Raw genomic sequence first — 16648 nt, forward strand, 5'->3', positions numbered from 1 at the left:
TCTGGACTGGCATGTGTCTCAATGCCTCCCTACAGTTTTGAGCACAATGTGGGCACTTGGAATAACACTGCACGCTGTCTAAATGTTTCCACAGTCATCAGCATTGGAGATATGAGATGATTAAGTGAGTGATGAATGATCTTCATCTGTTCAAGTGGAATTAATATCCGTGCGGTTCATTTATAGTGAAACTGTCGTCAAGCTGGGTTCACAGCTTTTCATTTTCTCTTTCTTCCAAGTCGTTGTCTTGTCGTCACCCATTTCTTCAAATACACAAACACACATGCACAGAAGTAAACACGCGCACACACATCAGACAGCTTGATCCAAACAGTGCGAAAGCCAAATGAAAGCCAGTCTTCCAGCTCAGCTGCTCAGAACAAACCAGTGAAATCACTGAGCCAGCTGACGGACTGCAAGGAGCAAATGATTCCCTTCACATTCGCGCCAGTCTCTCCACATTACAGGAGGACTTAGAGAGGGAGTAGTACTTTCTCATTGTCTGATTGGAAGTGTGTGTGGATGCATGTGTTTACTAAAGCATTTGTGTCCTTGTGGCCTCAGATGGTCCCACTGCTCTGCTTGTCTGCATGTGGTATAAACCAAAAGGTTAGTTCACCCAAAAAAAAAAAACCAAACACTATTTTTCGCTTGCTCTCACTTTCATTTTCAGGATTTCTGCCTCCGCCCTGCTACAGTGAAAGCTAATGGAGTTTAGTTTGTGGCGTGCATGACATCGATAAATGACATTTGGAGAATTCAACATTTCTCGTAGTGAACAGTTTGCATTGCAGCTACCTTCTGGCAAACAGGAAGATCCTGTGAAAACAGAAACCTCAGAGGCTTATGAAACAAAACAGAAACAATCTGCATGGTTTGATACCAACCGAGAGTTGGACTCTTTTGAACAAAAATGTTTGCAGCTAGGCTCCTGAAACCTCTTTCACTCAGCCTGCGGTCAGCGTATTTATATCAGACACAATTGTTAATATGTCTACTAGTCATAATTTTTCCAAATAAGCACGTCACTGTCAAACGTGGGCACATTAAAACACATTACCATTATTAATGATAATTAACCCATGATTAAAAACAGACAGTACAGAGCCCTTCTGCAGCAAACTGGCTCAGACATAGATCCTGTCACTGTCACTGGAGTCACCACCATTAAACATATCATCATCACATCATCACATCACGGTGAAGGAAACACACGAACACAGTCAGCTGTTCCTCACACCTTCCTTATGGGGACAAAACACAAGTCCCTGTAATGTAAGTCATTAAATATCAGGATGAAGACTTGAGTTAAGGGTCTGTCTGTCTGTCTGTCTGTCTGTCTGTCTGTCTGTCTGTCTGTCTGTCTGTCCTGCGTTGTATTCAATCACCCCAATGTGTTAAGAAGTGACCCCTCTATGACCTCTACCCCCGGAGACCTGACATTTTTCAGTCCGTCGCATGAACTCAGTGGCCTGAACCAACACTATCTGCAGCTGATCATTAGTCAGCTGTCAACACTCAGCTACATAACTTTGAGGCAAAGGGGCTTCATAACATGTTACGCAAAGCATGGAGACATTCAGTTATGTCAGTGTCGTCTTTATATTGAAATATTAGAAATAGATTAGAATTTTTTTTTTTTTAAATGTACTTCAGTCTCGTTCAGTTCGCCTTTAATTGATGAAATGCGCAACTGCACATTTCACTTTAATATATTGTGAATCAAAGTTATCATTAGCAGCCCCTCACAGCAAAAAAAATAGGAGCCACAAACTCATCAAAACAAAACTTCTCTTTAATCTGAAGACATTTACAGTAAAGTTGTTCTCAGTTTGGACATACTGAGCAACACTTCTCCACTTCTCCATGCTGATGTTACAGCAGTCCCTGCGTCTCAACTCTTTGCACGTTCAGATGGCCCATGTATTTGAAATCATCCACAGATTCAAATGGCTCATGAAGATGTGAACAGGTCTTTCACCAAAATGAAACTGTTCACGAAACAGGCCCACGGTCTGCAGTCGAAGCCAGAAAACAAACCCAAACTGGCGGCTGGAAACTTTCTTACTGGTCCAACTGAAAGCTGTCCAGCTGCATCCAGTAAGTAAGTTACAGTAAATGACAACGATGACTCATCTCATCTCACCGAAACTAATGTAGCAACTTGATTTCAGACCCAGTGCAATCTGGATTTGGACCCTTTCCTTTTTGGGTGACCCACTTTTTTATTTTCATCATAGAAGCAGCACATAACACTACACACATTTACCATGTACACATGCATGCTGTTCACATTATTAGCCGCCACCAGCCAACGTTTCGCTTCATAATACTTTATATTCCTTTACCATTATGAAAACTTGCTGACTTGGCCTGAGTGGCTTGCTGTGATTACTACAGAGGTTACACACACAACATGGGAGCTGCACACGTGTTTTAATGGTAAAGGAAAAAGAGAGAAAGGTGTTTTCCATTGTGAAGGCCAAAGTGGAGCCGGTGGTTACTGCAGCTCCATGATGCTTTATGATATACGGCTGAGTTTAACGACAGGAATGCCTTTGAAGTGAGCGGTAATGAGCGTGTGTGTGTTTGTGCATGTACTGTATGTGTGGACATGCCAGAATAAGGCACGCAGGTTCAACATGTACACTGTCTCATTCTGTTCCAGTATTTATGGCACCGTTGAGCATTTTTTACTTCCATGGCTCCGACACGCCGTCACCTCATCACCGAAATTGCAGCAGAGGTGACCAGAAACAAGAGAAAGGAGAATTGTAATTGCGTTGAGTGGACTTTTGGCACTCGCAAATATGCACAAGCTTCGAAATATGCATATATACCCTCACTCCCTCATGTCTCTACATGTGGATTTGCACACACATTCACTGATGTCTGGAAGACAGATCCCCTGTTTGCAGAAAGATGGAAAACCCCAAGCAAGACTCTCCATCATCTCACCATCAATCAGTGAGGACAGAGCGGACAGAAATCCTCACCTCCAGGAATTATGTTGCAAATTTAGGAGATTCCCGGGCTAAAGTCAGCCGTTCATCACGCTGTGCCAGAGTTTAAGTGTCATTAACGCAGAAGGAGTTTTGAGTGTTGATGATTTAAGGCAGCACTTCTCAAGGGTGCTGTTAGATATTCTAATATGAGCCGGCCGGGTTGCGGTCATGTTAGCTAATGCTTCGTTATTGACAAGATGATATTCATCTACAAAGCTCTACTGTCACACTGTCCGTCTAACATCTCTTCTCTCATCTGGTAATTACTGAACCTTTGATATACAGTGCCATATGTACCGAGGTGTATACAAAGGGAACATATGGATGAAGCTAATGATGTCAGTGAAGCTCTAACTGTAATCAAATACCTTTGCAAAGCTAGACATGTCACAAGAAGCACTTTTTCTCTCCGTAATGACTTTGCATTTTTTCCACTTATGAAATTCTGTCACTCAAAAAGGAAACTTGACGTTTAACAGAAGAGTCAGGGCGGGTAACTTGTTTACAGCCACATTTTTTCCTACCAGTGATAGTTAACGAGGGTGAGTAAGTGTACTCTCCGCGGTGTTTTAAACCCACAGTTTTCTTTCTGGACACGTCTCGCTGTTTGTCTCACACCTCATCTTGATGTTGTCATCCTCAAGCCAAAAGCTACAAACAGCAAACCACACACATTCATACACAAATGCACTCATATGGTATCAAAGCCAGACAAACGGACAAATACAAGCAAGGAGGTCTGAGGGTGTAATAAGGCTTGTTTGGAGGGACAGCTGTTTCGGGTAATGATTTTGGACACTTGACTCCTGTCCCCGTTTTCGAAATCCTGTGTTCCCATGAAGCTCGAATGTAGCACAGGAGCCACTGGCAGAGAGGCCGTATTTAGAGTCAGATTTAGTGTTGTGAGTAACCTGACCACACTGTGACAGATCTAAATAAAAGCCTGATTGCAGCAGAAACAAACTGATGAAACTTTGGGATCTGATCGAGTGCTTGCTCATTCTCAAGGTTTATGATTTGATTGCTTAATTTTAATTCTAATTATATACTTGAGGGTAGCATGTGGTAGCACTAAAGTCTTATGTTAACACATCGTAACATTTTGTATTATCAATCTTAATCTGCGACTTGTAACTAAAGTTCTTAAATTAATAAACTGAAGTAAAAAGTACAAACTTTGCCTTTGAAATGTGGTGGAGTAGAAGTATAAAGTAACAGGAAAAAAGTAAACTACAAGTACCTTAAAATTGTGCTTAAGTACAGTACTTGAGTAAATGTTCTTAGTCACCTTCCACCACTGTTTGTGTCCCATTGGTTGACGTCAGTGTGTCTTGAATGAAGGGTTGTGAACTCCAGCACTTGCCTGAGCCTGACAGCGAGTCCGGGGCTCACTTTCCAGGTGTCTGCATCAAAGCAACGAGACGGCACAAGGCACAATGATTTATGCACCAGACAAGTTAATCTCTGCAGCCAAAGAAAACAAAATATTTGTCAGATGATGCAGACAAGCCGGCACCCCGCAGCGCTTCCAGTTGTGTGTAAGCAGTGTGTCCAAACAGGCAGACAGGAAGTCGATGTGGCCTGTAGAGGACACACACACACACACAGACTGATAATTTGGAAAGAATGCAAATGTATGAGTCAGATGATTGACATCCTGGTGAATCATCAGCACAATATACAACCCTGACTCCAAAAAAGTTGTGCCGCTGTGTAATATAATTAGAACAGAATGTGATAACTTACTAATCCTGTTTGACATTCACTGAAAACAATATATTGAATGTTTGACCTCATCTGCTTCATTGATTTTTATAAATATCAGCTTATTCTGAATTTGATGCAGCAACACATTTCAGACAAGTTGGGACAGGAGCAACTAAAGACTGGGAAAGATGTGGAATGCTCCAAAAACACCTGTTTGGAACATTCCACAGGTAAACAGGTTCATTGGTAACAGGTGATAGCATCATGATTGGGTATGAAAGGGGCATCCTGGAGAGGCTCAGTCGTTCACAAGCGAGGATGGAGTGAGGTTCACTTTGTGAACATATGATTGCATGAAGGATATTACTACATTTTCTGAGCCAGTAATCTACTTTTCACTTCACTACATTTGTCATTTATACTTTTGTTACATCTCGTCTGCTGTAAATGTGTGAATTGAGTGTAGGGGGGAGAGCAGCGCCTCTACGGCTAATGCCTGCTCCCTTTGGACCGTGATGTAATGATGATGGCTGCATGTGGCCACATTTTTTCTCCCAAAATCTAAAAAAAAAAAGAGACAGCAGTTACACAATGAAGTGCTTTCTCCACTTTTAAAAACGCCTAACCTCCACAAGCACAAGTTGCACATATGTAGTTAGCTAGCCAATGTTAGCTGTGTTCACTTATGGTCTGTTGTGCTTTAGAAACATACTGCCAAATTCAATGTTAACATGACTTTTTTTTTTTTTTTTCATTTTTTTGTACACCCAAATATAAGAATTAATATGCAAAGTAACATACTTTGAGAAATGTATTAACCAGGTGCTTTTTTAGTTTTACGTTTCTTTCTGAAATGGTAATTTTCATTTTGACTTGAGCCATTTTTTTTATTGGAGTAGCTGTTCTTCTTTTCTTTGTTCTTGTTCTCGTACTTGGGAATAAATTCTGAGTTTGCTGAGTATTTCACTGCTGTGAGCGACGCAAACGGATTTCCATTCACCTCCACTGTATTGGGGTCAGAGACGGATATCTCAGAACCTGGACAATATAACTGGCTGCATGGGTAGATAATGGAAGAGCTAAGTGAGAAAAAAAAATATCTAAATCTGGGTGAACTGACCCTTTAAAAGAAAGATTCATGAAGGAATCAATGTTTCTGTTCCAGCCCTACAAGGTGTTCTCTATTATGTTGTTTTTGGCTGCAGTTTAGAGATTACTATTGTTATCGATTAATATATATATATATTTTTAAATAATCACTTCATGATTTAGTCTATAAAAGGGCAAACACACTATTAAATGCCCATAAAAAGTTATCAGACCAAATGAAATCATGTCCTCGTCATGCTATAAAATGTAGTTGGTATTTAATTTACAATGATGTGAAACAGAGAAGCAGTTCAGAAGCTGCTGTTTCTCCTCTTATTTGGGGCTCTGATGACCTTTAAAGGTTTGTCCTGTTTGGCGTCGGGCACCTCTGTGAATCGTCTCGCCAACATGCCCACACATTCACACACACACTCCCATCAGATTGAGGTAATCTCTTGACTGCTTTACTCATCATCGTGGAAACAAAGAGTGTCTCTGTTTGGTGGTCAGCATCTGAAGTAGTGGTTTACTGGCACCAAACCTAAACCAATCAAAACATCTCTGTGTGTTGGCGCAGGGATCACAGTGCTCTTAAAGCACACAGTTACACATATCACGCAATCAGTCATGGAAAATGAATCTGTGATCACTTTGATTGATCTTAAAGCTCAAAGGTCATTTCTATTCAAGCAAAACAACCATATGCATAATCACAAAAAACACATATAGGTACAAAAACACATGCACACACACTCAGGAGGATGATGGGTGAGTATTTCTAATCAAACCGGTCAGGACTGGACTTTATGGGAGTTCTGCTCTGTCTGATCCCACACACACACACGCACACACACACGCACACACACAGGAGTGAGACAAGATGCTGATGTTGATTTCAAAATGAACAGCCCATTAAAGTTGACTGGAAGTGGAAAAGTTCAAGTTTGTTTGTATCGCACAATTTCATTAAAATGCATTTGAAAGGGCTTTAAGGTTATAAAACTGAGAGTTAAAGAGAAATACAAGTAAAAGAGATTGAGAACAGAAGTCACCAGCAGGGTGCTGTGCTGTGCTGTGCTGTGCTGTGCTGTAGATACAGAATACTAATGCTATCTGAGTTTCACATTTGGTGCATTCGCTAACATTATCAAGTGATGCTTTCAGGGTGTTTCTTGCTTAAATGCACCATACCTGTGCATTTGTACTGTATGTGTGGCCGTGCACTACCAATTACATATGCTTTATGTCACTGCTCACTCCGAGAGGGTGCACTTTAACACTTGCTGTTTGTAATAAACAAACCTGACATTTAAACTACAGACGCTCCAAAGTTGAGTCGTGCTGTGCTGCATGTTTAACAGAGTAATGCAGCCGAGATTGTTTTCCTTGAGAAAACAGCTTTCTCCTTGCAGATGAGTTCTCTATCCTCCAGGTTTTGGGTTCAAACAGAGGCCTTTTGTTGTGTGGTACATCTGACTGCTGTTGGTCATGAAGTCTTGTACGTATGAAATAAACTGCCTTTTATGTTCAGATGTTACAGCCTTATTAGAAAATTGAATGATCACTGTGAAATAAAAGACTGGGCAAAAATCAAAACAGAAAAAAAAATGGAATAAAATTGAAATTTGGTTACCAGATGTAATAATAAATTCTAACCATGTAGGGGGCCTTGTGAAATTGTCCCATGGGCTGGATTTGGCCTCAGCTCGCAGAGTCTTGAAACTGCCAGAGATGGATAACTTAACACAGTGACAAATATAACTGATTGGTTGCCAGACATGCCACATTATTAATTTTACCACCACCATTTATATCTAGATCATGCATTTGGTCGTGTCTGGCTGTTATGACGCCACGCTCAAGGATCTCCTGTGGTTGAGGTGATAAACCTGTTTTATTGACTGTTGTGCTTTATACCACTTCAGACTGCTGTCTTCAACATTTTACAACATGCGTTACAACATAGCAAACGGCATTTCTGGCAATCAGTTTGGCCACATTTTGACATAGAAAAGTTTGGTCTCATCTTAAACTGGAGCGTCTGCAGATTGATTCCATACCTGGTATGTGATGATCCACTAAAGTCAGGCAGAGAGACGCTCCACTGAGTGCACTCTTCTTGTTGTTGCTTTCTTTTCATGCCAGATTTTCCAGCAACATTGCTCATGAACACAGTGAAGTTCAATGGCGGATTCAAGTCTCAGATGCCAGACCCTCCTACCAGCTCATGAATGCATCATAGTGACAAACCTTTCAGATCAATCCACTGATGCTTAGCAGTACAGTAAATAGACAACAACATAAAAAGGACACTAATATATGTTCTTGTTTTCTGTCTGTTTTTCTTTCTTCTTTTTGTCTATTTTTCTTTCTTTCTTTCGCTTTTTTGTCTTTGTGTGGCCGTCTAGTTGTGAACCAGGAGGGACAGCCTCTGATCGAGGGGAAGCTGAAGGAGAAGCAGGTCCGCTGGAAGTTCATCAAGCGCTGGAAAACCCGCTACTTCACCTTGGCAGGAAATCAGTTGCTCTTCCGGAGAGGCAAATCAGTACGTAGCCAGTGAAAACGAATCCTCCTCACACACACACACACACACACACACACACGCACACATAAATACACATGTGCATTGTCCCTGGCCTCTCACTCAGAAAACACTCATTAATATTTCCCCGTTCTGTGTCATTTGAATCATGATGAAACTCTATGTGAAACAGTGGAAATCTCATCTCGTGATAAGCTCGACTGTCCCCTCAGGAGCATCCGGTGAATCTGACTGTAGCAAACCTTGGCCCTGGTGCGGACTCATGGGGGACTCCCAAGGCCAAAAGCATGATGCTGCAACAACATGAGTCACCCTCACCCACTGTAACTCAAAGCAGATATCAGTACTCACAAGTAGCAAACACACAAGAGGACGCACCGCCTCGTAGAGTATGTGTGAGTGAACTAAAGACCCGAACACAAAGGTGAGGAGATTTCCCTCTGGGTTGCAGCAACACAGTTTTTCCTTCCCTGTGTTTGCTGGTGACTGTCAGCTTGAACAAAGGCTGATGTCACTGAACGGGGCGAATTTATGTGCATAGGAAAAGTTTGCTTAATCAAAAACATGGAGAGGGAGCAGCATTATCTGTGTGTTGAGGTCAGGGGTCTATAAAAGTTTGCGAAAAAATAAGGTCAAGTTTGATTTTATCCAGCTGACCAAAGAAAAATATTTTCAGTTCATGTAGAAAATCTGATTTATTTGGATCATTTCACTGCACTCGAGTGTGTGCGTGCATATATTGTGGTTGGTGGTCATCTAGTAATTAATTGTAATTGAAGTAATTATCACAGCCAACAGGAGGTTGGGTGTTCTCTGGCTCTTTAGACAGAACCATGTTTATACAATCAGTCCCCAAAAACTAGAGAGAGGCACGGCCCCACGGAGGAATATCTGGAAATAGAGATATTCTCCTGTGGTTGAAGTCTACTTTTTTTTTACTCTGAACAATAGTCTTTGTGCTCCTATCCAGATGGTAATGGATTCCTCTCAGCAGCCACAAATTGGAAAGGTTTTTTTTTGCCTTTGTCCATGTTTGCCAGCGTGTTCTGGAGGTGGTGGGTATGTTGTGAAAGACATTTTCCCAACTGGGGAGCGAGATTAAGCACCAAAAAATGTGTCGTTTCCTCCGCACTGAGTGATCGCGCAGCTTTGAAACATTCCCCAAAACCACACAAAGCTTACTCTTGTATCTCACTCTGTTGCTCAACTTGTTGCGTTTATTTCCAGCGTATACCAAGTGCATTAAATATTCTAAAATATTCTAGAAAGAAGGATACCTGTTTTCTCTATATTGCAGGTTACTGCTGAGCTGCAGTGTATCCTCCACTGAATACTCTACTTTCTCCGTAATTGGGACCAGACAAAGAGTTGTGGTTAACTATCAGCAGGCCTGGACTTTGACTCGCAAGATTTCATGCAGAAATACAGAAAAAATAGAGAGAAAATGAGAGTAGTATGAGAATGAATGATGCATTGTCCATATGGCATCACTGCACTTATGATACAGTAGCAGGATATGCTGATATTTACTAAAGCACAAGTGTGCACACCTTATCCTGCTTACCTTTTGCTGTCTTTTTCTGTGGCATAATGTGTCACATTTTCTTTTATATTAAGTCCACGTAAAGGAAGCATCAATTTGTACCGTCCGAGCAGCCGTTAGTTTCCATTTATTTCACCGTTAAGACGCCTGGAACTTGCTTGCGTTGTGGTGTGTTCACTTGCCTTGAGAGGATCCAAATCCATCATTTATTTACAAGGTGATTTGACTTGTCAGAAAATAAGAGCAGTAGAGACTCAAAACCAAACATGCACATCATGAAAAGGATAAAAGTGATTTTGACTGTACACAAAGTGGTTCTGCTGAGCAGCCAAGTGTAGTTTATCCTGTGGTGAGTGTCAGTGCCAATAAACAAAAAGAAACTTTCCAGCACCCAAACCTTTGTACAAATATGAATACAGTAATAATATAATATAACTGTATGATAATATGAATTTAAAAATTTAAGTTTGCTGTCTCAGCAAATACAGAGAGAAAGCACAGGCACTAATGTCTGCAGACAACTTGAGTATTTATCACAAATCACAGGATCTTCCAGTCTTTGGCTTTGTACTGGGATCACTGTCTCCTCCAAAGCAAGCTGTCAAATGCAATGAAAGACCAAGCCGCACACTTAAGATACAAAATTGCTAAAGTCAATCAAATTTCCCTTTGAATCAGTGCAAGAATCCACTGACAAGAATCTGCTGTGGGAAACGGTAATCAGACCCTCGGCACAGCCAGCTGGGAGGTAAATCTGTGAACATGTCTTCTTCAATTGAATGCTTTTCAGCATACACACACACACACACACACACACACACACACAGCACAAAGGATGTGGGCAGTTGCCATGAGTCTTGCAGTTTGCTCTGGTTATGTGGTTAGAGCCACATAACTAACTATGGGGTAAGACGACGTGGCTACGGGCCAGTGCACACACACTTACAGACACACACATTCAAAATGACACTTAGTGAGGTCAAACATGGACATGATGTGCAGCAGAGCTGGAGGAGTTCATTTCCTGCCCTGGAGAAGCAGTAGAACAATGACGCGTAATTGATCATCCTGGAAATGGTTTCTTCCGAGGCTCTATGTACTGGAAACGACACGATGCGGTGCAGAAATCTGCATCTGACATTGTGGAAAAAATAACGTCAGAGCTTGATATGCTCAAAATGCACTTATAGATTTTAACATGGCTGAAGAGTCATTTCATGGAGCTCTTATTTGACTGGCTTTAAAGGAACAATTCAACCCCAAAATACATTTTTTTTTCTCCAGAACTCAGCAAGTCACGCCAAAGCAATCTAGATGGATAAAAAGCACTACAGGGAAAAGTAAAAAAATATTTTTAACTTTGGGGTGAACTGTCCCTTTAAACAAAAATCACACCATACTGCAAAAATACCACAAAAAAAGTTTTTCCTTTTTATACTTTACGCTTAACTACATGTCAAGAAAACAGAAGATTAACTGATAAAATATGACACAGTTTTAGGATAAACTCCCCAACAGCCTATGAACATTACAAGTTGCACAGAACTCAAATGCTGCTCACATATTTATGCATCAGTAACAATAATACTCTACTAATATAAACCATAATAATGACATTTTTATTGAAGTTCACTGTTGGAAAATGAATTCAGTGAATTTGCAGCTGAGGTTTTCATCTGTTCTCTTGTGTCTTTCGTTCTCTGTTGTCCCCGCAGAAGGACGAGCTCGATGACATCCCTATTGAGCTGAGCAAGGTGCAAAGTGTCAAGGTGAGGAGGTATCTCATCACAAACCTGCTGATCTTCACTTTTTGCATTATTGTAAGCACACCGTGTGATGGCTGTGTCTTACTTCTGCTTTTTATAGGTAAAATTGTTGTCATTTTGAAGCTGCTTATAGTCATCTGATCATGTTACAATGTACTTTGTGCAAAGTCTAAACCCTCCCCAATCAGCGTTGACATAATTAAATCTGGCATTGATCTGAAAAAGGACAGCAGCATCAACTCTCCCCACAGTCTGAGTTTGTCACCTCCTTCTCTTTCTCATCTTTTTCCACAGGTGGTGGCGAAGAAGCGTCGAGATCGCGGCCTGCCGAGGGCCTTTGAGATCTTCACAGACAGCAAGACGTACGTGTTGAAAGCTCAGGATGAGAAACATGCCGAGGAGTGGCTGCAGTGCATCAACGTGGCCGTGGCTCAGGCCAGAGAGAGGGAGAACAGAGAGGCCACCACCTACCTGTGAGAGCAGAACAGCAGCACAGCTGGCTGATGAGGACACGTACTGTACTGCTGCCGATAGACGCCGTGCACACATGCACAAACACCAATTCACAGACAAACACACAACACTGCTGCCAATGGTATAACTTTATATCTGTTATTGGTGGGATACATCTTCAATCCCACTGACGATGAGTTATCTGTCAAAGTCAATCAAAAGGAACTTGCTATGCAGTATTTTAGAAACAAAAAAGACTTACAGTAAAATAAACCAGCGGTAAAGACTCAGAGTATTGTGTGTATCTACGCAGAATGAAGGATGCCTTCATTTTTTTAACATTTAGAGCTGCCTGTTCTTACTGTTACACCATGGACTCACTGGTGCATCTGCAGCTGTGAACCATCATAAATGAATGTTACAGTACATAAGTGTTACAGACTGAAGTCAAATTGGACGTGTTCACTTGACGAGACCGTACGGTGGGGAAATTTTAACTTTCCGTGAGCGTCCTCAAAACCAGCACATGTGGAAAGTTGGGTTTAATGATGCTTGCTGATTGAATTGAGATGTGTATTTAGCAATAAAGACTTCATAGAAGCACAGACCTCATAAGGACTTGTAGCAATAATGAGACTGACCGGTTTCACTTGAAAGCAGGAAGGATGAAGAGGAGGAGACTAATGGACTGCAGATGGGAATGCCATTCAGTACTGGAGTAGTGTGTGTGTGTGTGTGTGTGTGTGAGATAAAGAGAGAGAGAGTATGATGTCTTAAAGGAATAGTTCAGCATTTTGGGAAATACACTTGTTCGCTTTCTTGCCAATAGTTAGAGAAGACTGATAGCACTGTTATGTCTGTAGGCTAAATGTGAAGCTACGGCCAGAAGACAGTTTGTGTAGTTTATCAGTGTAATTTAAAGACTGGAAACAGGAGAAAACAGCGAGCCTGGCTCAGTCCAGTAGAAACAAAAACCATCTACCAGCACCTCTAAAGCTCACTAATCAACAACTTATACTTCATTTGTTTCAACCTGTGCAAAAACCAAAGTACAGATATGTCAAGTTGGGGTTTTATGGGGGTTATATGGAGGATTATTTCCTGGCCAGACGCAGTGACCCGACCAAGAAATAGTCCTGCACATAACCCCTCTGTACAAGCAACTTCTCAACCTTTGCACAGAGCCAGGCCAGCTGTTTCCACGTGTTTCCAGCCTTAATGCTAAGCTATGCTAACAGCTGGTGGCCCGTATTTACAGAGCAGGTGGAATGACATAGATCTTCTCATCTGAGTCTTGGCAAGAGCCGTTTGAGCTATTGCTGTAATAAACATGTTGTTCTCATGTGGAACATGGATGTGCATATTCAATCCAGTGTTTTTCAATAACTTAGAATCGTATATTTTCTGTGCTTTTGATTTATACTATATTTTTCATCACAAAACTTTTCCCAGAAGGCAGCAGCAGCAGCTCAAGTAGCGTCATTTAACAATCATCCTTGTTTGAAGAAAACATTTTGAAACGAACTTCTGTTTCTGCTCTTGTACTATAGTGACTTGTGAAGCAACCCCCTGAAGAGTGAGCGCAGTCATATTTCTCTTCTTTTTGTATGGACTGGGCTATTTTTGGCTGGCAAACAAGAAATGTCCGCAGCAATTCACTCCATGTTCCACTGCAGTATCAGTGAAGCTGTTGCTTAATAATGGAACGCAGACCACAGATTTCTAAGAATGCACTGAAGCACATCAGTGGTCTCCTTGTGGATTTGGAAATGGTGCCAGTTCAGTCATGATTTATGATGATTGAGTGAAAGGTTTTGTTTGGACAGCGGAAGACTGAAGGTGACACGCAGCTGTCTCTGTGGCCGTCGTCTTAAACAGGCCCTTTTCCAAAGGTTAGAGTTTAGAAGCGCGTGTGTGTGTGTTACGACTTTCCACCTGAAAAATGACAGCCTGTGGCAGCACTATAACTCCATTAGGTTACTAACCAGGATGCAGATGACAAACACGTCTTGATCCAGTTAAGCTCTGATCCGGCTGCACCACACAGGCGTTCACGGTCGGCCGTGGAAAATCGGTTATTTTGTGTGATTTTGATCTTCATCGGGGAGCACATCTGAGGTGTGTGTCTGCCCACAGGTGAACACATCGATCTCCTCTTTGACATCAAATGCTTTGAGTTTCGGCTGAATATATAAAATGCAACGCTCTGAATATTTTCAAAATGCCCAAGGTGGTCGTGATGTTAATATGTGTGGCAGATAAGCTCATTTTCTTTGGTCTTGGTTTGTCCTACAGCAAAACCTCGTTAGCCGTGTACGAGTAGTCATAACACTGCCTTTCCCACCGGGTCAGGTTACCCCCATTTGTACTTTTTTGCTGTCTCTGTGCCTCCCCTCCTACAACAGAGCTGACCTGCATCTGCTTACACAGAATTTTATTTACGTCACGCCTCTCCTTCACATTTAGATTCCCTCCTCCCTCCTTTTGTTTTTAGAGTTATGACCTACATACACAGCTGGCTGTGCGTCACGTCAGGGGGATCTCCCGCAGTAACTGCAAAAAATAATGAAATGATGATCTTCTGACTTTTCTTCTTGTGCCACCATCAGGTGAATGTTTGTGATATTAAGCCTCAACAATTAGCCCCATTAGATTCATTACATTGGTGATGCTTTAACTTTTCATTTAGCATCAGGTCAAACTTTCAGTGTGTCCACACTCATGACATTCCCATCAGCCTCAGCTGTGCCTTTTATTTAATGCAAATTAGCAGATGTTAGCATGCTAAACTAAGATGGCAAACCTGGTAAACATTGCACCTGCTAAACATCGGCATGTTAGCATCGTCCCTGCACACATGCGAGTTCAGCACAGCCTTGCAGAGCTGCTAGCATGGCTGTAAACTCATGTGGACAATTCACGGACTGAACGCATCAGAATGAAGCCAATCACGACTGCCCCCAGTTCAACACTTATCCACCATCATTTGCAAATGAAAACTGATTTGTAAATGATTTTTTTCATTCCTTACGTGTCGGGTTTGGCGCCTCAGGACTATCATTTACCGTCAGATTGTCACAGCACTTTTTGGCATCTGTCTTGTAGCAAAGCTCACCTATCAGAGCAGATAAGCTGGCTGGAACAAACAAAAGCATTTGTTCTGAATTCAACTATACACACACACACACACACACACACACATTACTCGACCGTAGCTGCTGGCAAGCAAACGTTAACTCCGCCACCATCCTTACATCCACAAAGTCCTCCACCCTCCTCTCCAAATGTACCATGAAGCTGACTGCGTCCTTTTATTGCAGTGTTGATTTCTCGGTGTTTGAAGTGAATGTCTGATCATATGAATGTCAAAGCTGTCAAGAAGAAACAATGTAAACTCTCTGCCGTCACGCTGCCATCTTGGCCTAGTTTCCAGGCCTGTGGGGCCAGTATTTTTAGACGAGATCAATTGTTTTAGGTGCTTTTCTCTTAATGAAATACGAATCATAGGCAGCTGTGTAAATAGGCTGACGGATAGATACTGTAGCAGCTATCTATCTATCTATAGAGGACGATAGAGAGGTGTTATTTTGACTGCTTTAAAGCACAATGAGATTACATTCGCAGTGTAGAAAGCAGATACCAGGGTGGAAACACTGCTGTAGATTTCAACAATCACACACACACACACACACACACACACTGTGTATGTGACGATGATTGACACAAGTATTAAAGTTTCTGAATGTATAAAAGCGTTGTTGAGCATAAGTATCAGCCTTGTGTAATGGATTTTTTTTTTATTTTAGTGTGTGGTTAAATTACATTTGATTTATGTTTGATTTTTGATATAAGGTCAATATTTATTTTTTACATGTGCTGTTGTAACACGTCAATCATGTGTGGAAAGACTCGAGAAACAGTGAATGACAGATTTCACCTTGTTGCCGCCGTGTTTTCCCTTTCTTCTCCATTGTTTTTATATCACTATGAATTAATACTGCAAACAAATGAACGCTGTATTTACTGACAGTTCAGCTCGTTATGGACTTCCTATTTGTCTGTTACACCTTTTTGCATGTCTGACTCTGCCTTCTTGTCTTTTTCCTGACAGAACTGTACAATAAATCTTTACCAGTGAAATCAGTGAATCTCTCTGAGTCTACCTCTCCACACCTGGGTTTGGTTTTGGTCACAAACGAGATAATTAGAAGAATTGAGAAATGGTTTCCTGGGTCTTCAGAAGAGGGAAGAAGACAAATTGGTTTGAACAAAGTAGGAGCTGTTTCTGTGCATGTCCAGCTTTAGCTCATTAGTCGGGTTGAGTTCACGGACTGGGCCGACTCACCGAGCGCTGCCCACAGTGACAGTGATCCTCGGACCAGACGCTCCTATCTGCTGCGTCAGTCATCTCAGCAGGACGTATCTCCAGGAGAACATTACATTACATCACAATATAAATTAGAGGACGGACGACGCTGTGCTGGCACTGAACACACCCGCAGAGACAAAGACAGAATCACTAAAATTATTCCATATGTCCAGA

The 16648-nt window shown here is 41.6% G+C and overlaps 1 protein-coding gene across 1 annotated transcript in view; it reads left to right on the plus strand.

The window, feature by feature from the left end:
• The window catches only part of veph1 (ventricular zone expressed PH domain-containing 1), a 70461-nt gene extending 54213 nt beyond the window's left edge, over positions 1 to 16248 (plus strand). Inside the window, exons 12-14 of the mRNA XM_076736101.1 lie at positions 8210 to 8346; positions 11602 to 11655; positions 11947 to 16248. Of these exons, the coding sequence (XP_076592216.1) occupies positions 8210 to 8346; positions 11602 to 11655; positions 11947 to 12129 (374 nt within the window). The 3' untranslated portion in view covers positions 12130 to 16248. The remainder of the gene's footprint in view (positions 1 to 8209; positions 8347 to 11601; positions 11656 to 11946) is intronic.
• Positions 16249 to 16648: the final 400 nt, after the last annotated feature.

The sequence above is a fragment of the Chaetodon auriga genome, chromosome 7 (genome assembly GCF_051107435.1).
Source record: "Chaetodon auriga isolate fChaAug3 chromosome 7, fChaAug3.hap1, whole genome shotgun sequence".
Lineage (NCBI taxonomy): Eukaryota > Metazoa > Chordata > Actinopteri > Chaetodontiformes > Chaetodontidae > Chaetodon > Chaetodon auriga.